This window comes from Musca autumnalis, unplaced genomic scaffold (assembly GCF_047663935.1).
Source record: "Musca autumnalis isolate F117 unplaced genomic scaffold, ASM4766393v1 scaffold_3, whole genome shotgun sequence".
In the NCBI taxonomy this organism is placed as follows: Eukaryota; Metazoa; Arthropoda; class Insecta; order Diptera; family Muscidae; genus Musca; species Musca autumnalis.
Window position 1 is genome coordinate 78,078,482 of NW_027411866.1, and position 24,879 is coordinate 78,103,360.

Consider the following 24,879-nt stretch of genomic DNA (forward strand, 5'->3'; position numbering starts at 1 on the left):
AGACTGCAACCGAGGGGTTTTGCTTTGAGGTTTGATTTTTTATTTGTATTTATTTTTCATATGTTCTTCCCACGAGTGCTCCGCAAGGCGACGGACCATCGTACGCAGTGACGGCTTACTCAGACTAGTTACAAAAAAGTACCTCCACTCGCGCTTTGAATTCTGTGGCGGATTTGCTAGCGACTAAACTCCTTTAGACACTTGTCAACCATTCAGTTCCTCTACAAAACTCCTTCACCATCCTGATCATAAAAAGTGTTCTGTGTAATAGTCAGCCTACCTGCTTGGCTCCGACAAGACCCTCCTACTTTCTCACCTACTTTGTGACCGTTTTTGACAGCGTTATGGGAAAGTCAATATCTACTTGAGATGCAAGAGAAACCAAGATAAATCCTGGAATTTGCCATAAAGCATATCAGTACCGTTCCTCGGTATATAATCCACCCCCAACATCACCATCCTCCTGATCGACCAAAATTTAGGGTTTTACTTTAATAATCGATGTAAAGTAAATTACACATAATGTTGAAATAAAAATATATTAAAAGGAAATGACAATGCAAAAAAATTTACAAAATAAATTCTATTTGATATCACACAACAATGCAACGCCTCTCAAAATCCAATGATCGGGATGTTTAATGGTGTTCAACCACAGTGGTGATATATAATTCAAATCTGTGCGATTGATTTTCTTATAGACGGGGCACTACAAAACATACATTTAACAAATGTTCTTATTGTTTGGTATTTTTTAAAATATTTACCGTATACAGTTTGGGACTCTTTGGAGCTGTAGAATTTATGGCCGATATATGAACCACGGGCATTAAAACATACAACACCTTGTTGGTGGATTCAACAAGACGTGACGTCTTGCGATCCCAACCAGCACCATCCAAATACAAACCATGAACGTAGACACCTTCCTTGGGTGGTTTTTTACATTCTTCGGTGCCAACCTTTAGAACTTCATTTGTCATTGAGACTTGATCCAAGGCCCAACCATGGTGAGCTCGGGCCACTTCCTGTTTCATGGCAGTAAGGAAGCCTTGAGGATTAAAGAAACCGGACATCCAAAAGACAACAGGACGGGCCTACAAATAAGCAGGATCTTTGAATCTGATAATTATTGATGGTGCAAACAAGCTCGATTACCCCAAAACACCAGCTGTGAAACTGTGCATTCCTCTCCAATAATTCGGTGAACCAAAAACCCAAAGTTGACGAAGCCCAACTACCCTTTTGCCAAATTGCCGGGACCCGTGCATTGAAAATATTATCCAAAGCATCTCTTAGTTGTTCACTCATTATAATCGTGCCCTCAATGGCCAGCAGCAGATCCTTGAGGGTACTTCGTACTAAAATTATAATCTGTAAAGTTTTAAATTGGTTATTGTTATTCTCTCTCTCCCCTCTTTGGAAGATGTTTCCAATTACCTTTTGCATCCGATCAATTTCCTGCCTTAAGAAAATATTCATTGAACTCAAGGCACCCATGGCTCTTAGACGTTCCTTCACCTCAAACAGATCATATGGCATTGGTGCTTTGCTTTGCATTTCTCTAACCTGGCGGGCAACTTTATCTTCACGGGTTTCTCCGCTACCACTGGAAGATTCTAAACAAGGACAGTAACAGAATTAGAGTTAAAAATATATAACCCGAAAGTTGAAATAAACATAGCGTCATCGGCGTAATCCCATAACACGTACTAAAGTGCATGTACATTTAGTGGAAATTGAGTCGCAACTCCACACGGGCCTATGAAGGCAAAGAGTCCAACGTAACTCACTGCCAGCTTACGTTCGAGAGGAATTTGATATCTCAGTCGCAACCTTATAGAAGGGATCCATAATTTCAAAAATAAATATAATTTTCGTATCTGCCAAAATAAGTTTGGAAAGTCCCCAGTGTTTTTTTTGCGTTTGTGATAAACCCAACCAAGGCAGTTGGTGCAGACCAATCCTTCGTGCATCGCGAGAGTACCACTTGAGCGGAGTTGTTGAAACATTTGGACCATTATCGACAGAAGTATGGAAAATAAAAAAATATAATGCCGTAGTCATGACTGCCCGGTAAGAGCCAACTCAAAGTACTTGGGGAATAAGGACTACAGATATCTGTGAACAAGGTCCCAGCAAAATGTTCGATGCCAAATATGATATTCAAGAATGGGTGCAAGTGAAATGGAATGTCATTTTTCAGCATCTTCACTCATTCCTTTTATAAGAACGTGACCCCCAAAAGATGCAATTCATTTTCAGATCCTAAGCATGTCATCTTCTCGGTGGAATGGCATCTTCAACAATTCTTTGATATGGCATCTACATCAACCCTTTGGCACGAAAATTTCACGTCTTGTTCGGAATATGGAAAATGCTGTACTGAAATATGATTTTCATGATTTAAAAGAATTTATGAAATAACTATAATTTAATTATCATAAAAAAGTTTTCATCCATAATTGCAATTTGTTGTTATTGTTGTTGAAACAGTAGTTTATATTTATTTGAAAATTTTTGCCTTTTTAGGCGAAGATCATTTTTTTTAAGATTAATTTTTTAATTTTTTTTTAGTCGAGCTTTATGATCTATTATGCAAGTGAAAAAGGAAAGCCGACGATTCGAACCCACACACCCACCACTATGTGACATGCATGTTTCGTCTTCGGTAAAGACTCTTCAGACATATCGGATGTGGAGCGGCTTCGATGTCCTCGAACTTTTCTTCTTTCAAATGCATTTTTGTTTTGTATTTTACAACAACAATGAGGATTTTCCCATTTAGTTGTGCTTTCATGACAAACGCTTAACGCTGCCTTTGAAAGTTATGAGTTTGGCTCTGAACGCTAACACGCCGTGACAACACTTTTTTCCTGTGTTTTTCAAGGACGTGGGTTCAAACCCCAGCCTGGCTCAGCTGATTTTATTTATTTGAAAATTTTTGCCTTTTTAGGCGAAGATCACTTTTTTTTAAGATTAATTTTTTAATTTTTTTTAATTGAGCTTTATGATCTATTATGCAAGTGAAAAAGGAAAGCCGACGATTCGAACCCACACACCCACCACTATGTTTGTATGTTCATTTTTCTGAATAATCTGACTCTGGGTCTATCAGTTGTAAGAATGTGGCTATTTCCATAGTTTGTAACCACAAAGCTACATACTTCAGTTTGTTAATAGGTTTGGTAAGGCAGTTGTAAAGGTGCAGTGTGTCTTGCAGGCCTATGCTGCATGCTGGACAGATGTTTTGTACGGTGTCATCAATCCTTGTCCTATAGGAATTTAGACGGCTGCACCATCCCGAGCGTATTGAGCCAAAACTCAGCAGCAATAGACGGATGCTCTCCGAGAACCGCATTTACACGATAGTTGTTTATTGCATCTGCGACTGCATTCATGTGAATACTACTTAATCCTGCTTGATAGGCTTGTTCTGTCTTGTAACGTTGGACGTCTATTTCTAGATCATGAAGATTCTGGGTCTGGTGGTCTGAATTCTGCTATCATCGACCGTGTCAGTCAACTCTATTGTTGTCAACTCTGTCGCTCATGTGGTGAACAGAGTGGCCGTAGATTTATTAGCAGATATTTTTATATTCCTCGCGTGGAAAAGGGCGGTAAGAGCAGACAAATAGGTGTTCAGCCTTTCACAAATGTCATCAGGGAAGGTACCTGACGCCATCTGCAGGGGTTGGAATTCAGGAGAGGTAGAGGTTAGACAGATCCGGCAATATCTCCCCACCTTGGACAACTTCCTATTTCACTCTACGGATCTTGGTCTTCTTGATCCTGAATTCTACGTACGATTGGCGTCCACACATATAATTTATTATCCAAAGTTCCAAACTTGGTCGGAGCGTAGTGTACTCGATATCCTCAGCGTGGAGTGCTTGACAGTATTACAGGGTGATATATCAAGCGCCACTATCACTGTTCTATCGCACGGCTTGCTCTGATTTAGTTCTCGACTAATATGTGTGGAGATGGCGTGCAGCGCGGTTGTTGTGCTGCTTACGGATCCCTTGCTTTTGATCAGCAACTGGACAGTTATTTCTGATGCTGGGAAGAACTAAAGCCCCAAGGGCCTTTGCTACGGGCGACAAAAGCGAAATCGGTCTGTATGATTCACCTTTGCTGGCATCTTTGCCAAGCTTCAGTAGCTGGGTTATTTTCCAGACTTCGAGAACAATGTGGGTGGCTAGCCGCAGGTTGAGAACTTTAGTGAGATACTCGACTTCCGTACATCCACCTGCTGTAGTTTAATCACCGCCGCTACTCGCAACAGAGTTTACTTCCTCCGCAACTGATTTTGATTCATCTTACAAAAGGTTTTTACTTCCCACCACCAGTGCAGATTTCGACACGGACTCCAACTGAAAATTACTATTTCGTGAATTTTATTATGTAATTTTGTTTTACAACATTTTGGAAATATATTCTCTTCTGTTTTGTAGGGATCTACAAATAGACTTGCTTTGACGGTTCTGTAGAGCAGGGTTATAATATCAAAGAGTGCAGTCCGACTTCATTTTTAGCTCAATTATTGAGACTTCCTAGCATAATAAATCTTATATAGCTTTAAACATATTTAGATAAATAAAAGAAAATATAGGTACATGCGTATTAATAAAAACCCAATTTCATGTCTATTGGATCGATGGATTGGGTTCAAATGCTGATGAAAATATCGGATCTTTCACGACTTTCTTAGAATATGTTTAAATGCTGATGAAAAGATCGAATCTTTCACGACTTCATTTGAATCAATGCAAAAGATCCTGTGAAATCATGGCATCTTATGGAACCACTTCCATAAAATGTTGCTGGGGTAGTAGGGATGGCAGCGGAAGAGTCAACGGTGGCGCCCACAGGCTTGCAAGAGGTTTACGTCCGTGCTTAGACATTTTTGAGTGCTAAGATATGTAAGGTCTTCCATGTGCTCAACATGTAAAGAAGAAATTGTTAACAAAACGTGAAAGAAATAACCAAAAGAAATTCTTAGGAGGTCACAGGCAAGTCCTCCCACAACTGCGGTAAGCTTCACGTCTCTAAGACGGAGCACCTCATGCTTAGACACTAGAAACCATTTAGAGGCCCTATGTTCCTCTTCCTTCCTCGGAAAAGAACAAGTAAAAAGTATCAGTCGGCTTCGTCGACAGAGATAAAGGCCTTTTTGTAGAAAATGTACTTATGTTGAAACTGAGGTATGGGTATTGTAACTCGCGAATTGTTGTAATATACCATAACTTTTGAACGCATTTAGGTAAAATAAACTGTTTTAGCACGATTCACCAATGGAAACGAGTTTTTTAAGTCAATTTTCAATTAGTGGCTTTACAATACAATGTAGAGTATAATTTTCAAAGAAGAAGTTAAAGAATACACTTCAGAGATGAAAGCTTCGTTCCCGTACTTTTTAATGGTAAATCTCGTAAAAGAGAGAACTGCAAAAAATTTGTTCTCACACACAAGTTTTTTGAAATAGTTCGGGAACGGAAAAATGGAAAATGCGTCAAAAAAACTGGAACAAATGTCAAAGTCGGCGTATCAGCCAATCAGACGCCGGCAACCATGTTACTATTTTTTTACTCGCCCAAATTTGTCGTGTAAAAAGTTTTTAAAGAGAGCGTCATTCAGCGCCATTTTTGTTTAAAGAGAAGTGAACATTATACAACTTTTTTGTGTACGGGAACGCTTTTTCGAGTAAAATGTGTAAAAGTCGTAAAAATTGTAAAAACTTTTTAGTTCTGGAACACAGCTAATGTTTCTAATTTATGATTTTTTAATATAACCACTGCATCAATCTCAAACGGATGCTGACATTTTGAAGACTGAAAAATTGGGGTTTTTGAATTTTTGCTCTAATCGGGACGCGCAACTGTACACGTTTAAAAGCTGATTATGAGATTGTAGTAATCGCGATTACGCATTTTTTGATCTATAACTCGGGCGTGTAGCCTTCAAAGGTTCACAACAATCTCAGCTTAAAGTCGAAATTTTTGTGCGTAAATTTTTATAAAAAACCTGTTTTTTTAATTCAAAATTTGCAACTGCCATTAAATAGTCGGTGAAAACCGCGTAAACTTAGTTTTTTAACGTTATGAATCTAATAAGCCATGACGCGTCCGAATCCGTCCACTAGATCGGCGGATATGATACCCCTCAAATTTCGAAAATCTGCAAAAATGTTTTTGCGCGCATTGCAACGCGTTTTGGAAGTGTAATTTTTACTGAAATATATAGAGCTATATATATTCCAAAACTATCGCTAATCCGAAGATACAATTAATTTGTTCTAAAAATTAAGTGCGATGCTACATCCACGGTTCTTGATGGATCGCAATGAAACGACATCAAATGATGTATTTTTTTAAAGTTATCATCGAAATCGGATGCGCATAAAATGTAAATGAACTTCGTGGAAATTATGACCATCTAACTGTATTTTGCGCCCTTATATGCAACAGACGCTACATCGTGGCCGCCAAATAGAATTTCACAAACTGTGCACCAAATAAAAGGGATTGATTCGCTGTGTTGGAAAATCGGATGCGCATGTGTATGGGGTAAAAAGAACTGAGCATATTTCTCAATTTTCCCGTTTCCTTTATGGTTGCAGTTTCGATACTCTACTCAATTTTAGATCTTTACTATTTTTACATAAAATCGTTGTGACGCAAAAACCGAATTATCTTTACGATGGACTGAGATTTACTCGATCAAGAAGAGGCAAGAAAATGGTTCCATTCAGACGAAGAAGTCTAGTTTCTGAATGACAGTTTTTTATCAGTACCATACGTCTTTGAAATACCCTACCTAATAACATTCAAGTCATCAGCAATTAATTTTTCAATATTTTCCGTTTTATAATTTTTTCAATACCTTATAAAGGACTTTAACTTAATATTATAAACCTGCACTGTAATTATAAGAATTATTTCTTGTTGTGTAGGTATTATCAAATTAAATAAATAAATAAATCATGTCATTTTCACTATTACGCGGTTTATATGCGTTTCAAATGTTGTAATATTCAATATAACATTATTTTAATGTTATGCCACAATTGGAATTTCTTGTGATTTAATATAATGTTCTAAAAATATTCGCCAATAGGAAAACTATAAGCGAAACATTTTTTGCAACGGAATATCTTCATTATTACGTGAAATTTGGACGAAAATGACGAAGAACTCAAACATTTTTTCTTCAACCTTTCCTATAAAACCATAAAAAAATAAAATTAGAAAAACATGATTTTTATTTTTTTTTTTCGTCATATTTTCTTTGTATTTTTGCAAATAACATGAGTACATAGCTCCAAACTTCACGACTTAGGTTTCATTTTATTCTTCACAATGTCTGGATGCTGCTATAATTTTTTTATACATATATATTTTTTGTAAGTATAAGCGTTATTGTTTCAAAAATATGTTTGTAAATACGTGAAATTATTTAACAAATTTAATTTTTGCGAATCCATTGAAACTTTTCGACTTTTTTTAGCATCATCGCAAAGGGTGCGAATTCAGTTAACGATAATCTATATATATAAAAGAGCTCAGTGAGTGAGTGAGTGAGTGACTGACATATCATCGCCCAGACGAAACCGCTGAAGCTAGAATGCTGAAATTTTGACTGTGGGTTGCCGTCGGTGTGTAGGGGTGAGATATGGCTGGGTTTTTGGAAATTCGACCTAGAAGGGTACGAAAAGTACTAAAAGGTACTAAATAGGGTACCCTTTGTATTAGGCAAACGGGAAGAGCTAGAATTCTGAAATTTGGAATGAGGGTAACTGATGGAGAGTTAGAAAGATGTACCAAAGGGTTTTTGGAAATTCGACCTATATGTGTACGAAAAGTTACTAAATTTGGTACCAATTGTATATTTTGAGCGGTTATAGCTACAATCTTCATATTTGGTATGTGAATCAAAGTTGGGAAGTGGTGTTGATATAAGGAAATGATTTTTGGAAGTTCGTACTTATGTGTACGAGTAGTACTAAATGGTACTAAATTTGGTACAATTTGGATTTGGGTGAACGGATAGAGCTAAAAACCTGAAATTTGGAATTTAGATTACCGTTGAAGTGTACGATTTAGATATGGGGGTAGTTTTGGAAATTCATACTTATGTGTACCAAAAGTACTAAATGGTACCAAATTTGGTACAATTTGGATTTAGATAGATATGGAAACCTGAAATTTGGAATTAATATTACTGATGGAGTGAAGGATTTAGGTAGTTTTGGAAATTCTTACTTATGGGTACGAAAAGTAGTAAACGGTACTAAATTTGGTACAAATTATATTTGGGTGAACGGATAGAGCTGGAATCCTGAAATTTGGAATTTAATTACTTTTGGAGTCTAGGATTGAGTTAGTCTTGGAAATTCGTACTTATGGGTACGGAAGGTACTAAATATAACTAAATTTGGTACAATTTAAATTTAGTTGAACGGATAGAGTTGGAATCCTGAAATTTCGAATTAAGGTTACTGATGGAGTGTAGGATTGAGATAGTTTTGGAAATTCATACTTATGGGTACGGAAAGTACAAAATGTACTAAATTTGGTACAATTTATATTTGGGTGAACGGATAGAGTTGGAATCCTGAAATTTGGAATAAGGATTACTAATGGAATGTAGGATTGAGGTAGTTTTGGAAATTCATACTTATGGGTACGGAAAGTGCAAAATGTACTAAATTTGGTACAATTTATATTTGGGTGAACGGATAGAGTTGGAATCCCGAAATTTGGAATTAAGATTACTGATGGAGTGTATGATTGAGGTAGTTTTGGAAATTCATACTTATGGGTACGGAAAGTACTAAATGTACTAAATTTGGTACAATTTATATTTGGGTGAACGGATAGAGTTGGAATCGTGAGATTTCGAATTAAGGTTACTGTTGGAGTATAGGATTGAGGAAGTTTTTGAAATTCGTACTTATGGATACGGAAATTACTAAATGTACTAAATTTGATACAATCCTGAAATTTTGAATTTAATTACTTTTGGAGTGTATGATTGATATAGTCTTGGAAATTCGTAATTATGGGTACGGAAAGTACTAAATTTGGTACAATTTAAATTTAGTTGAACGGATAGAGTTGGAATCCTGAAATTTCGAATTTAGGTTACTGATGGAGTGTAGGATTGAGGTAGTTTTGGAAATTCATACTTATGGGTACGGAAAGTACAAAATGTACTAAATTTGGTACAATTTACATATATTTGGGTGAACGGATGGAGTTGGAATCCTGAAATTTGGAATTAAGATTAGTGATGGAGTGTAGGATTGATGTAGTTTTGGAAATTCATACTTATGGGTACGGAAAGTACTAAATGTACTAAATTTGGTACAATTTATATTTGGGTGAACGGATAGAGTTGGAATCTTGAAATTTCGATTTAAGGTTACTGTTGGAGTGTAGGATTGAGGAAGTTTTTTGAAATTCGTACTTAAAAAAGTACTAAATTTGGTACAATTTGGATTTGGGGGAACGAATAGAGCTGGGATTCTGAAATTTGAAGTTATGATTACTGTTGGATTGACTTAGTCTTGGAAATTCGGAAAGTACTAAATGGCACTAAATATGGTACAATTAAATTTAGGTGGACGGATAAAGCTGGAATCCTGAAATTTGGAATTATGATTACTTATGGAGTGTAGGATTGAGGTAGTTTCGGAAATTCGTACTTATGGGTACGGAAAGTACTAAATGGTACTAAGTTTGTTACATTTTGGATTTAGGTGTACAGATAGAGCTGGGATCGTGAAATTTATAATTAAGATTACTTATGGAGTGTTGCATTGAGGTAGCTTTGGAAATTGGTACTTATGGGTACGAAAATTAATTAATGGTACTAAATTTGGTAAAATTTTGATTTAGGTGGACGGATAGAGGTGGAATCCTGAAATTCACAATTACTGTTGGAGATAGTTATTGAAATTCGTACTTTCGTACGAAAAGTATTAATGGTATTATGAATAGAAGTGGAATTCGGAAATTTTGTATTTATGTTGAGATATGGATGTGGTTGTGGATATACAATAAGTGTACGAAAATTACTAAATGGCGCAGAATTTGGTCCAAATTGTTATTGTGTAAAGGAGTAGAGCTGAAATTGTGAAATTCGGTATTAGTATAGCAGTTGACGTTTAGAGTGGAGATAGAGAGGAAGTTTTGCAAATTCGTACTAATGTATACGAAAAATACTAAATCGCGGTTTGGATATAGTTTTGGATTAAAGGAAGTAATTTTTGGAACTTATACATACTATAAGTACTAAATTTGGTACCAGTTTGGTGTTGCATGATGGGATATAGGTGGAATTTCGGATTGTTGTATGAGGGATTCTAAAATTAGGCTGAGGGCTGGTTGATTTATTGAGAAATACGAAATGTACTAAATGCTATTAAATTTGACGTTGGGTGTAGCAATGAAGATGGAATTATGAGGATAACTGATAACTGTTGATATTGGATCAGAATGTTTATTTAAATCCGCCTTTAAATGTATGAAAGGTTTCTACATGTAATACCATTGACATTGGGTGAACGAGTAGAGCTAAAACTGTAACACTTGAGCTAAGGTCCTGGATTTTAAAAATTGTACTGAATAATGTACTACTGTTTCTAGGTTAACACGAATTCGATTTCTAAATAATGTACTGAAATCAAAAAGTCAAACGTACCTTTTCAACAAAATTGTTTTTATCTTTGTTGTCTATTCTAAACGTTATTGTAAGTTAATTTGAAAAGGTAGATCTATGCGGCTAATGTTTTACAAGAAGGTTTTTATATCCTGAGAAAATAAAATGTCTCAAAAATTAACTGTTATATAGGGTAACATCTTCTGAATAAAAGTTTTCTACATTTTGATATCATAAATTCCAAAATTCGGTTGGAAAATGTGGATAAAATTTTCAAAATACCCACACCGTTCTAATAAAACATGGACTGGAATTTAAAATGTAGGCCGCTGTTGAAGTGTGGAGGTTTTTTTTTTGAAATTCGAACAAAACGTATACGAGCAGTACTTGAAAGAAATTAAATATTAATTCAAATAAGTATTAGTACATCAAAATTTTCAGTGTTCTCCATATTAAATATTGTTTATTTGTATATTATTCCTTTTCCGCTTACGAAGTGGCGGGCATTTTGCTAGTAGGATATAACAGCTTACTATATTAAGCCGCGATTTTTTTAGAATTTTTTCTAATTAGCATAATTAAAACGGCCATATCTTTTGCGCGCAACGATCAAAGTTGGTAACGAAAACAGATTTGGAATGACGATTTTTTTCTTAATCTATGTACCAACAATCATAGATGTAGTATCAACAATTTTTTTTTTTTTTTTTTTTTTTGAAATGGAAAATGCAATTTTAGACATTTTTCCTGATATACTCTCCGCCTGTGTGGAGAAACTTATGTATTTAGGGGGGTTTTAAAAATTTTGGGCGTATGAACCGACAAAAGTATGGATAGGATTAAAGCTCAAAAGTTTACGGGGATATCGATAGATAGATACCTTTGGTAAAAATGTCCATAGGATCCTCGAACAGACCCTTAACCACACAAAAATGTTGAACATTTGTGTGGGTGGTACCACAAGGATTGGACAGATAGGGCCAAATTTGAACATAAACTAAGTTTCGACAATATTTAGATGTCTAAAGTTTGGACCAAATCGGTTGCTACGTCTACGAGATAACGCGCGTACCATTTTAGCGAATATTTTCAAAGGAATATTACAATATCCAAAGTCTTCACGAACGGTTCGGTGCCATAGGGGTTTTTTACAACTTACGGGCTGTTTTCTCAAGAAGTATGGATTTGTCCCTGAAAAACTTTCACTGTCGTAATTGAAGCAGCGAATGCAAGTTGCTTCAACAAAAATCGAAGTGATTCGAGAGCAGGTCTTAAAGTGAATTTATCCAACACTTTGTGTGGGAGTGGAGAAATAAAGTCTATATTCTAACCAGATCCGTTCTAGAGTTATCTTGCGCTCCAACCACTACACAGGGTGTCATAGGTGTTTTTTGTACCTTTCAGACTTTTTTGTACCTTCAGACTTGCCCCAGATGAAACTTGTACCGTCGTATTGGAGGCGGTGAATATAAGTTGTTACAATAAAAATTAAAGCGATTCGAGAGCAGGTCCTAAACTGAGCTTTTCTGAACTTTTGTGTGGGAGGTACCCGAAGGAGTGCACCGATTGAATTCATATTGGAACATCATCTAAGTCTGGTAGAAATTCCACGATGTGCAAATTGTGTATCAAATCGGTTATTCCCTTCAAGAGTTATCGTGCGCACAAATTTTCCGAACATTTTTGAACTTTTGTGGGAGAGGTGCCGGAAAAAGTTCCCCTTATCCCTTCGGGAATGTTGCGGGAACGTCTGTATGTATGTAATCGTAGATCCTTTGTGTCTTTATGTCAGGAAGCTTGGATTTGCCAACAATAAAAGTGATATCGGTGTAATCAGAATTACAAGGGCTACCTCCGCTGAAAATTTCAAAACGTTCCCCGAATTGTATGCGGGAGGCATTTGAAAGTGTTGTTCGGTATACACCTTCTGGGAACCTGATGTACGTTTGAAAAAAAGTATACGTTGTGTGTAGGTTCGTCCAAATCAGGTACTTAATTCGTTGTTGCTATAGCAATGCAAATATTTTACTTCGTGTATTGTCTTCAGTTATCTTGTTCTTATTCCCTTGTGTTCGGGTTCTAATATTCTGCAGCCTGAACCAGCTGCATAAAGAATCAGGCAGATGCTGAGGAAGGATCGCACCAGAAGTGGAGGTGGGGGATTACTTTTCCTATTGCACTCGCTTGAGCCTGACCCTAATGATCAGTACATGGAATGTATGGGGGTAGCAGTCAGGTGTGCTTGTCATATACCTGCTGGTCGAATACCCCAAGTGAGACCAAACTTCTCAGCAGAGACGACAGGATTAGCAAATGAGTGTGATTAGCTTCGTCGAGCCATTCTCAGTGATCCTTGAGTCAGGGAGCTGACACTAGAAGTTAACAGGTTGGTCGGCGAGCAATCGACAGTTAGTCGAGCACCTAACGAATGACAGGGCGAAGAGAAAAGTACTATGTCGCATTAGAACCCTTCTGGCCAAGGATGAACCACCACAATTTACAATGATGATGTTGCGAATGTCAACAGAATTGCTAAATAATCCAAAGCGTTGGACCCTGATGGAATCTCCGTGGTAATGTGGAAACATCTGGATGTATCTCAACCTGTCGTGGTTCTCAACCTGTCGCTAGGCAACCTCATTATAAGTCTGGAAAATGGGCAGGGTGGTCCGCAACTGAAGCCAGGCAAGAATGCCAGCAAAAGTGAATCATACAGGCCGATTTCGCTTTTGTCGCCCTTAGCAAAGACCCTTGAGGCCTTAGTGCTCCCAACCAGTCAAGTTGCCGATAATCAGCATGGATTCCGTAAGCAGCTCAGTACCACGACAGCGCTGCACGCCATCCATTAACCAGGAAAATCCGTACGATAAAACAGCGATGGTGGCGCTTGACTCAATCAAAAGCCTTTGATACTGTCAACCGCTCCACGCTGTTTGAGGACATTGAGCAGACAACCCTCCAGCCAAATTTGAAACGTTGGATAGTCAATTATATGTATGAACATCAGTCGTACGTGAAATTCAGGAACAAGAAATCCACACCCCGTAGGGTGAACAGTGATATCTCCGGAACTGTTTAACCTCTACCTATCCTGTATTCCGCCGCCTCCAGACGGCATCGAGATCGTAACGTATGCTGATGACTGTACGTTCCTGCCTTTGGATACCTTCCCTGGTAACATTGTGAAAGACTGAAGTGATATTTGACCACCACCTTTTTCCACGCGAGAAATATGCAGATATCCGCCACTAAATCTTCAGCCAATCTGTTCACCACATTGACGGCGCAGGTGAGAATAGAGTTGAATGTCGTGGTCAATGGGGTCACATTCGACAGCATGTTTATGTCGTTCGTGCATGCCACAGCTATTTGCGACTAGATGAGATATAGGAACAAGGTCCTCAAGTCCTTCGGGTGCAGATAAAGAAACTTTATTGACCACATATAACGTGATAGGTCGGTCTGTGGAAAGCTATGCGGCGAGTTTGGTCCGCGTATGTAAATGTTATGCGATGGAAAGGTATTTAAACTTGTCAGAATGCCGCCCTGAGAACAGCAACGAGGTGCCTCCTCATGTCTCCAGTGGACCATCTACATTAGGAGGTGATCTGTGGGTCCTTGAGTCCTTGAAAATATATTTTTAGAAATCCACACCTGGTGGTCTGTCGATCCTTGAAAAAATATTTTTAAAAATCCACGTCTGGTGGTCTTTGGTTCCTTGAAAAAATATTAAAAAACCACGCCTAGTTGTCTGTGGGTCCTTGAAAATACATTTTTAAAAATCCACGTCGTGTTGGCTGTTAGTCCTCGAACATATATTTTTTAAGAATCCACCCCTGGGGGTCTGTGGGTCCTTGAAAAAATATTTTTAAAAATCTACGCCTGTTGCTCTGTTAGTCTTTGAAAAAATACTTTTAAAAAGCATTAGCAGATGAACCAGCTAGGGGTGGCTATACGCCGCTCGATTTACAAATTGATGAATCGGTTTGGCCACCGATGTGCTACTACCTAGGCAAACTTCATCGGATCTACCTTGAGAAGGCGCACCGTAGATGGCCTATGGAAACTGGATGCAAAATAGCCAAAGCAATCTGACCTGCGATCTGTCAGAGTAGAACCATTTATTTTCTCTAATTTTTTCCAATAAGTAAATAATCAGGTCAGTAAAACTTACCTTTCGGTTGAATGGATATAATTGTATCCAAAATTGACCTCGTAGTATTTGTTTGATATGTTATCTCAGCATTCGAATGAAATCCATAGACCTGAGGTGGATCTATATTTGGCAACTCCTCTATGGCGGCCAAATACGCCTCCTGCTCTTTGAAGCTGAGTATTTTATAACCTTTGAAAAATTCAAAAGTTTCAGCAAACAGCTGATCGTGGAACCAAACGCGCCCAAAAGTGTTCAACAAACGTTTATCGTAATCATCGGTGACACGTCCACCATACTGGACTTCACCCAACATATAGCGTACGGTATTCCAGCTAATACCCCTTCCTGGTTCAAGATCATCTAAGTGATTTTGTACAAACAGGCAACTGGCATACCAATCGGCTGAATTGAATTCATAGGGGATATTCCATCCGAGGGGACCAAATTTACGACGCTCCTGCACAACGGAGTGAAGAAATGAAATGGCATAGACCAGGGGATGATAGAATTCCGATTGGGAATAGTCGAGAAAATCTTGTGACAAATTGCCATAGGTACGCTTGAGACCGGCACGTACACCTGCCGGAGGTTCATTGGTAAATTTCAAAGACATTTGAAGTAGGGTTATGGAAAATCCCGGATGCGGTTCCGTGGTTATCCAAATGCGGAAATCTGGGTTGTAAGCTGATTCTTCACCTCTCTCCAAATCGAGTAGGAGCAGGGTAAGTTCATGCATATATTCCAAGCCCAAATGACAATTCTGCAACAAAACCCAGCCACCGTCCTCCAGGCACATGGATACCAATTTGCGGGAATGTATTTCCTGACCCTGACCCATTGATATGGGATAACATTTTAGCTCATTTTTCTTTGCCAAAGCCTCGATATTGGAGGAGGGATCTGAGCCCATGGAGAGGAAACAAATTATGGGAATTAAAGGTTTGCTTTCCGACAGAAGACCATCAAAGTTCAGAACAACTGGTTCCGCAAAACGTTCTCCCAGTGAATGGCCAATATATTGACGACTTTGCGACAGCGTACGATCCGTACACCAGGAGCGTATTAGAAGTAAACGCCTAAATGGATCCAGACTGTTGTAACCATCGGGTATAACCTCACTCTCGGGGGACTCCTTTTTGTACCAGTGGAACCAAGGCCTTTCATTGTTGGAGATTTTGTTCAGGACTTGAGAGAAAACCGGCAGATTTGAAAGCTGCACCAAATTTAGCCAGGTTTCATCGGTTATCCATTTATAGGGAACCGGAGGACAATCATTGAGATTCAGGGCAGCTCCACCTTTTATGAAATTTTGAAACTCCTCATAGCTGATCACTTCCATTTGCCGATCAATGTTCAAAGCCATCAGCAGGACAAAGAGAAACTTATCCTTTTCGTAGAGACCCCGCGATTTGTAGCGATAAATTTCAAAGGTCAAATATTCAATGATCCTCTTAATCCGCTTCTGTGTTATGTGGGTCTTGGCCGACAAATGCATGCTGGCATCAAATCGCTCCAGAAATTGTACCAATGATGTCTGGTACATCATATTGACATTGGCCATGGAACAGACGAGGAAATAGAGAACACTGCCACGTGTTGCCACCGGTCGATACTCCTCACGGGCCACATTGATTTTGGCCTCTGTTATTTTGGCCACATCTAACTTTTCCTTGACATCTATGGCGGTATTCTTACTCGTGTTCAAGACTTCAATGACAGTGACATCATCCAAAAGGCTACCCTCGGTGGTGGAGAGCTTATGCAGAAGATTGGCTTCCAGCTCCTTCATTTTCTTCATATTTCCCGTAACCGTTTCCACCAGATTTGTGCGTTCCTCCTCCAGCTCCTTGCGTTCGGTGAGTATCACCCTACCCAGTAGCTGGTCTTCAAGGCCTTTCATGGTCACCGTAAAATCTATAATCGAAGTGCGGGCTGATATTTCGGGCGAATATAACGGATTGGGTAGTTTGGTGGTAATGTAACATCTAAAGGCGGCATTGTAATCGATTTCCTTATCACCCAACTTGATTTTGTAGGTTGTGCCCACCTTCAGCAAGTTGCGATCTAAAACATTATCCAAACAAGGATCCAACTCTTCGGCAACATCTTCAATTATTACCGGCAAGCCCATGCTCACAGCATCCTCAATATGGGTACGGAAATAACGATGTGATAAATTTGTAACAATGAGACCATTTTCCTTTTCCTTGCTCTTGATCCAAGCCTTACCCTGCGATTGGGGATCAATGAGCAGTGGAAATCTCACAGCTTTCGTGGCAATGATGCCATTCTGAATGGACAACTCATCGGTGGGCAGCCCTTGTAAATTCCACTCACCAATTTGCGTGCGATCCGTTAGGCTGTCGATAATATTTAAATTACCCGAAATGGGTATCAGGCGTTCCATAATTTGTTTCAGCCACTGGGCCTGCAGATCGTTACGATACTCCTGGTTAAAAGGTCCAGTATAGGAAAGGAATGCCGTCAGCATTATTGTATCACCAACTAAACGTTCCGTTTCACTTTTGAATTGGGCAATCTGTTCAGTCCAACGTATCTTCTCTCCCGCCAAACCATTAATAAGCGCCGTGGCAGCATCCATTTTATCCTGACACTTCTTGGCCTCCTCCAACACAGCATTCTTCTTCGAAATTGCCTCATCGAATTGTTGTTGCACCTTGGCCAGCTCCCGTTCCTTGGCTGCAAACAGTTCTTCAGCTTCACGCAAATCATTTGAAGCCTTAGCATGTTTGGCAGCCTGCACCGCCAAATTCGCCTTCAATGGCAACACCTCCTTATTAACCTCATAATACTTGGCCATCGCAATTGTCCAGGACAACAACCCAGCCACATTACCACATGCAACTTTGGCTGCCTCAAAGGTATATAAACTGCAAAGAAAAAAATCAAAGAACATTAAAAGCTACAGCAAAGAACTTAAAAGCTTCCCCCAAACTATACCTATAATTAAAGTATGGCAACATTAGATCCACCATTTCAGCATTTATTATATCGGTGGGATATTCAACAATTTTCTTGAGGAAACTCGTGTCGGACATCACTTTTAACGACTCCTCCCAAGAGCTTTGTAGAAATTGTTTTTCCACGTCGGGCTTAATTGCTTTAATGCGCTTGCGGAACAATATACATACACAGTCCATAATGAGGGTAATCAAATATGGAGGTTTACCCAATTTCCGCACGGTGGCAATATCGGCAGCTTTAATAGTCTGGAATTAAAGATGAAACAAATAAATCTTCAATGAATTGAATAATTTGTTTGTTGAACTGATTTTTCTACAGGGGAATTGACTTTTTCACTAAAAAATATTGCTGAATTGACTTTTTCAATAGAAAAAGTTTGCTGAAATGACTTTTTTCACGGAAAAAGTTCGCTGAATTGTCCTTTTTCATGGAAAAGCTTGCTAAATTGACTTTTTTCAATAGATAGAGTTTGATAAATTGATTTTTCTATAGAAAAAATTCCGAATTGAGTTGAGTTGGCTGAATTGAATTTAGCTAAATTGCATTTTTCAGTAAAAAATTTGCTGAATTGATTTTTTCTAAAAGTAAAGTTTGCTGAATTGGCTTTTTCTATAGAAAAAATTTGCTGAATTGTCTTTATCTACAAGACCAATTTTAATGAATTGAATTTTTCTATAAAAAAAAGTTTGATGAACTGACTTTATCAACGGAAAAAGGTGGCTGAATAGACTTTTTTCATAAAAAATTGGCTGAATTGACTTTATCTGTAAAACATTTTGTTGAATAGACTTCTTCAATAGAAAAAGTTAACTGATTTGACTTTTTTAATAGAAAAAGTTTGCTGAATTGACTTTTTCTGTAGAAAAAGTTTGCAGAATTGACTTTTTCAATATAAAAAGTTTGTTAAATTGATTTTTTAAATGAAAAAGGTTGTCTTTTTTAATAGAAATAGTTGGCCGAATTGGCTTTTTCAATAGAAAATTGTTCTGTATAAAAAGTTTTGACTTTTGACTTTTTCTATAGAAAATGTTGGCTGAATTGACTTCGTCTTCAATAGAAAAAGTTTGCTGAATTGACTTTTTCTGAAGAAAAAAACGCTGAATTGACATTTTTAACATAAAATGTTTGCTAAATTGATTTTTAAATGGAAAAAATTTGCTGAATTGTCTTTTTTAATAGGCACGGTTTGCTAAATTAACTTTTTCAATAGAAAAAGTTTGCTAAATTAACTTTTTCTATAGAAAAAATTTACTTATTTGAATTTTTTAAAGAAAAAGTTAGCTAAATTTAGTTTTTACATAGAAAAAATTTGCAGAATTGACTTTTTTAATTTCAAAAGAATAAGTTTGCTGAATTGATATTTTCAACAGAAAAAGTTTGCTGAATTGACTTTATCGCAAGAAAAAGTTTGCTGAATTGACTGTTTTCATAGAAAAACTTTACTGAATTGACTTTTTCTATAGACAAGGTTAGTTGAATTGATTTTTCCAATAGAAAAAGTAGCTGAGTTGGCTTTTTTTCTATATAAGAAGTTTGCTGAATTGTCTTTTTCAATAAAAATTTTTTTTTGATAGAAAACGTTTGCTGTATTTGCTTCTTCTACAGAAGAATTTTCTGAACTGTCTTTTTTAATAACAATGTTTGCTGAGTTCACTTTTTTAATAGAAAAGGTTTGCTGAATAGAACTTTTCTATAGAAAAAGTTTGCTGAATTGTCTTTTTTTAAAAGATAGCGTTTGCTGAATTGATTTTTCTATAGAGAAAAATTATGAATTGAATTTTTCCCTAGAAAAAGTTTGCTGAATTGGCATTTCTACTGAAAGTTTGCTGAATTGACTATCTACAGGACCAATTTCAATGAATTGAATTTATGAACGGAAAAAGTTGCTGTACTGATCTGACTTTTTTAATAGAAAAAGTTTTCTGAATAAAAATTTTTTTGATAGAAAGCGTTTGCTGTATTTACTTCTTCTACAGAAGAATTTTCTGAACTGTCTTTTTTAATAACAATGTTTGCTGAGTTCACTTTTTTAATAGAAAAGGTTTGCTGAATGGAACTTATTTATAGAAAAAGTTTGCTGAATTGACTTTTATCTATAGAAAGAGTCAATTCGCTAACTTTTTCTAAGTCAATTCAGCGATATTTTTTTATAGAAAAATTCAAATCTTCTATAGAAAAAGTTCGCAGAATTGAAAATTGCTAAATTGACTATGCAAATGGTTTGCTGAATTGACTTTTTCTATATAAAAAGTTGGCAGAATTGACTTCTATTATAAAAATTCTAGCTGAATTGACTTTTTCCATAGAAAGTGGTGGCTGAATTGACATTTTCTATAGTAAAAGTTTGGTGAATAAAAATGTTCTATAGAAAACTTTGACTGAATTGATTTTTTCTATAGAATAAGTTTGATAAATTGTTTTTTTTTTATAGAAAAAAGAAAAAAAGTTAACTGGGCTAACTTATTTTCTATAAAAAATTGAGGAATTGATTGATTTTTTCCATAGAAAAAGTTCGCTGAATTGACCTTTTTCATAGAAAAATTTCACTGAATTCACCTTTAGAAAAGAAAAGTTTCTGTAAATTTTGAAAAATTGTCTGAAACAATTTAAGAAATATTTTTTCTGAAAGCAAAATTGCTTAAATAAACTTTAAATCCTTCATACCTTCAATGCCGCCTCGGCTTCCTCCAATGCCGGTCGCGCCTTTTCCAATTTAGCTTCTGCCACTTCTTTATCAGCCGATATAATTTTCACCAAGGCTTCTGCTTGGCCCTTCTTTTCCGCCACCTGAGCTTTAACTATTTCCGCTGCTGCCGTAGATTCAGCAACGTTTTGTAACACCACTTCTGCCTCTTCTGTTGCCACCACAATAACTTTATTCATTTCAACTAAATCCTTTTTCAAAACAGCCACCGAGGCACCGGCTTCATCCAATTTATCCAAACCCGATGACATTCTCTCGGCCAGTACAATAATATTCTCTTGCTTATCTCGGTAGAGTTTTTTGTAACTTTCCAAAAACGAAATTAACGATTTGGGTGTAACGAAAGTGGTTCGTCGAAAACGTTCAAAATATGATAGACATGTTTCGGAGACACTTTCATGTATCCAACTCATAATATCGATGACACTCTCCTTAACCACGGGAGTACAGACTATTTCAAAGTTTTCCAAATAATGGCGTGAAACAGCGATGCGAGCATCCTCAGGCCATTTTTGGAACCAATCAATGACACAACCTGATATAAGGCCGGGGAATTTCAATGATCTGGCGCGGAATTTTTCACCAATCTGAAAAGGGAATAGGATAGGTCAAATTGGAAATCTCATCAGGTTTGTCAAATTACCGGTGAGAAACACAAGGCCACATGTAGGTTGGAACGGGCCGTTGATAAGAAGAAATCATAGAGATTATCCTGTGTTGGAGGTCGTCGTGGCTGCTTCTTCTTCATAATAGGTATGATTTCATTGTAAATTTCATCTGCAAAGCGAAATAGAGTTGAAAAAAGTTAGCTGAATTGATTTTTTTTCTAAAGAAAACGTTGGCTAAATTGACTTTATAGAAGAAGTTTGCTGAATTGTCCATTTCAATAGATGTGAATTGATTTTTTCAATAGAATGTTTGCTAAATTGACTTATTCAATAGAAAAGGTTTGCTGAATTGATTTTCAATAGAAAATGTTTGCGGAATTGACTTGTTTCTGTAGAAAAAGTTGGCTGAATTTTCTTTTTCTATAGAAACATTATGCTGAATTGATTTTTTCTAAAGAAAAAATTGTCTGAATTGACTTTTTTTCCGGAAAAACTTGGCTGACTTAATTTTTTCCATTGAAAAAGTTTGCTGAATTAACTCTTTCCATATAAAAAGTTTTCTGACTTGACTTTTTCCACAGAAAAATTTTGCTGAATTGACTTTTTTCATAGACAAAGATTGCTGAATTGAAAAAAGCTGGCTAAGTTGACTTTTCCATAGAAAAAGTTTGATGAATTGAAAAAGTTGGCTGAATTGACTTTTTCCACAAAACAAGTTTGCTGAAATGACTTTTTCTAAAGAAAAAGTGGGCTGAATTGACTTTTTCTACAGAAAAAGTTGGCTGAGTTAACTTTTTTCATAAAATAACTATGCTGAATTGACATTTTCCATAGAAAAAGTTGGCTGAATTGACTTTTTCCATAAAACAAGTTTGCTGAATTGACTTTTTCTAAAGAAAAAGTTGACTGAATTGACTTTTTCTACACAAAAAGTTGGCTGACTTAATTTTTTTTTAAAAAAAATTGCTGTATTAACTCTTTTCATAGAAAAAGTTAGCTGACTTTACTTTTTCCATAGAAAAATTTTGCTGAATTGACTTTTTTCATAGACAAAGATTGCTGAATTGAAAAAACTGGCTGAGTTGACTTTTTCCGTAGAACAAGTTTGCTGAATTGATTGTTTAAAGAAAAAGTTGGCTGAATAAACTTTTTTCCATAGAAAAAGTTTGCTGAATTGACTTTTTCTATAGAAAGAGTTTGCTGAATTGACTTTTTCTATAGAAAATGTTGGCTGAATTGACTTTTTCTACAGAAAAAAACAAAAGTTTTCTACAGAAAAATGTTGCTGAATTGATTTTGTCTAAAGAAAAAGTTGGCTGAATTGAAATTTTTTCATAGAAAAAGTTTGCTGAATTAACTTTTTCTATAGAAAAAGTTGACTGAATTGACTTTTTCTATAGAAAATGTTGGCTGAATTGACTTTTTCTATAGAAAAGTTGGCTGAATTGACTTTTTTTAAAGAAAAAGTTGGCTAAATAAAATTTTGTCCACAAAAAAGTTTGCTGAATTGACTTTTTTCATAGACAAAGATTGCTGAATTGAAAAAAGCTGGCTGAGTTGACTTTTCCATAGAAAAAGTTTGATGAATTGAAAAAGTTGGCTGAATTGACTTTTTCCACAAAACAAGTTTGCTGAAATGACTTTTTCTAAAGAAAAAGTAGGCTGAATTGACTTTTTCTAAAGAAAAAGTAGGCTGAATTGACTTTTTCTACAGAAAAAGTTGGCTGAGTAAACTTTTTTCATAAAATAACTTTGCTGAATTGACATTTTCCATAGAAAAAGTTGGCTGAATTGACATTTTTATAGAAAAAGTTGGCTGAATTGACTTTTTCCATAAAACAAGTTTGCTGAATTGACTTTTTCTAAAGAAAAAGTTGGCTGAATTGACTTTTTCTACACAAAAAGTTGGCTGACTTAATTTAAAAAAAAAAAATTGCTGAATTAACTCTTTTCATAGAAAAAGTTAGCTGACTTTACTTTTTCCATAGAAAAATTTTGCTGAATTGACTTTTTTCATAGACAAAGATTGCTGAATTGAAAAAACTGGCCGAGTTGACTTTTTCAGTAGAACAAGTTTGCTGAATTGATTATTTAAAGAAAAAGTTGGCTGAATAAACGTTTTTCCATAAAAAAAGGTTTGCTGAATTGACTTTTTCTATAGAAAGAGTTTGCTGAATTGACTTTTTCTATAGAAAGAGTTTGCTGAATTGACTTTTTCTATAGAAAATGTTGGCTGAATTGACTTTTTCTACAGAAAAAAAACAAAAGTTTTCTACAGAAAAATGTTGCTGAATTGATTTTGTCTAAAGAAAAAGTTTGCTGAATTGAAATTTTTTCATAGAAAAAGTTTGCTGAATTGACTTTTTCTATAGAAAAGTTGGCTGAATTGACTTTTTTAAAGAAAAAGTTGGCTAAATAAAATCTTGTCCACAAAAAAGTTTGCTGAATTGACTTTTTCTATAGAAAAAGTTGGCTGACTTGTCTTTTTCTATAGAAAAATTCGGCTGCATTGGTTTCTTTAAAGTGGCCTATTTCGTTTGCAACTTACCCATTTCATCTTTGGCAAACAAATTGGCAATTTCTCCCGAACTTAAAATGTTGTTGATAAATTCCAAAAATGCCTCATCTTTAATTTCATTATCGGTAAATATGAATGTTATACCCTGGCCCTCCAATCCTGCAGTTCGATATAAATATTTCAAATCATCAACCAAGTTGCCGGTATTATAGGCACGAGTCAAAGTGATTTGGAAGAACTTATAACCCGCAATAAATGAGGCTAAACGGGTCAAACTTTGCTTTCCCGAGCCACCCACACCAACAAGTAGGGCATTACCGCTGGAAAAAGGATACGGACAATATAATATAGGTAGAAATTAATAAGTGGCGACTTACCGTGGCATGCTTAAGATACGTGAAACAATTATCAAATGGACCAAAGCATCGCGGAAAAACACCATATCCATGTGGTAACCACGAACATATTCATTGAATTGTCCCATGTAAAACAAAACCCGATCCTTTACTTGATCCATGCTAAAAATATTTAAAATACACACACATAGAAATTTATTTTTTATATTATTTTGCTCCACCTACCTTGGTATCTCTTCATAGATTTTCGGTGGCTCCAATGATATATCCTCATCATCTTCCTGGGCATCTGGTGGATCTCTTAGAAAATCAACAAAGAATGTCTCATCTTCGGGAAATTCATCACAATACTCTTCACTTAGATTTGCCTTTACATCCTTCCTCATGCGATCTATAAACCATGCTGTATCCTTGTAGTCCGTAAAGCGATCGGCAATAACACGAGTACATTCATGACGCCATAACTTCAACGCATCACCAACAGTTTGACATTCTTCATTGGCCACCTTGAGCATACCTTCCCAAATGCGTGACAAATCACGCAAATTGAAAACATAATGGAAATTTGATGGTGTCGGCAGCATTTTTACTTTGACGTTTTGCCAAAAGATTCGTGTCAGTGGTACCAGCTGAGGTATTAGTTCCACAACTTCTTCCTTGAAACGTGCCAGACAGAAATAGCCGCTACCAATTTGACTAAATATTTGATCCATGGAATTATTACTCGGCAAAGTACAATTGAAAATTGCCATATGACGTTTTAGTCGGTGGGGGATGTCGTTACGGCCACCACCAGGATGAATCATGGCAGCCAAGATTTGAATGTCCAAAATTGTGGAGAAGTCACCTAAGCAATAAGGGAGATACAGATACACAAATTTCAAATG

The 24,879-nt window shown here is 36.5% G+C and overlaps 1 protein-coding gene across 1 annotated transcript in view; it reads right to left on the reverse strand.

The window, feature by feature from the left end:
- Positions 1 to 520: 520 nt before the first annotated feature.
- The window catches only part of kl-3 (dynein heavy chain 8, axonemal kl-3), a 54,517-nt gene continuing 30,158 nt past the window's right edge, over positions 521 to 24,879 (reverse strand). Inside the window, exons 19-29 of the mRNA XM_073971931.1 lie at positions 24,218 to 24,839; positions 24,014 to 24,154; positions 23,667 to 23,956; positions 21,154 to 21,287; positions 20,471 to 21,097; positions 17,783 to 18,051; positions 14,840 to 17,712; positions 1,441 to 1,619; positions 1,159 to 1,374; positions 768 to 1,097; positions 521 to 709 (exon numbers count right to left, since the gene is read on the reverse strand). Coding sequence (XP_073828032.1) covers positions 584 to 709; positions 768 to 1,097; positions 1,159 to 1,374; positions 1,441 to 1,619; positions 14,840 to 17,712; positions 17,783 to 18,051; positions 20,471 to 21,097; positions 21,154 to 21,287; positions 23,667 to 23,956; positions 24,014 to 24,154; positions 24,218 to 24,839 — 5,807 coding nt within the window. The 3' untranslated portion in view covers positions 521 to 583. The remainder of the gene's footprint in view (positions 710 to 767; positions 1,098 to 1,158; positions 1,375 to 1,440; positions 1,620 to 14,839; positions 17,713 to 17,782; positions 18,052 to 20,470; positions 21,098 to 21,153; positions 21,288 to 23,666; positions 23,957 to 24,013; positions 24,155 to 24,217; positions 24,840 to 24,879) is intronic.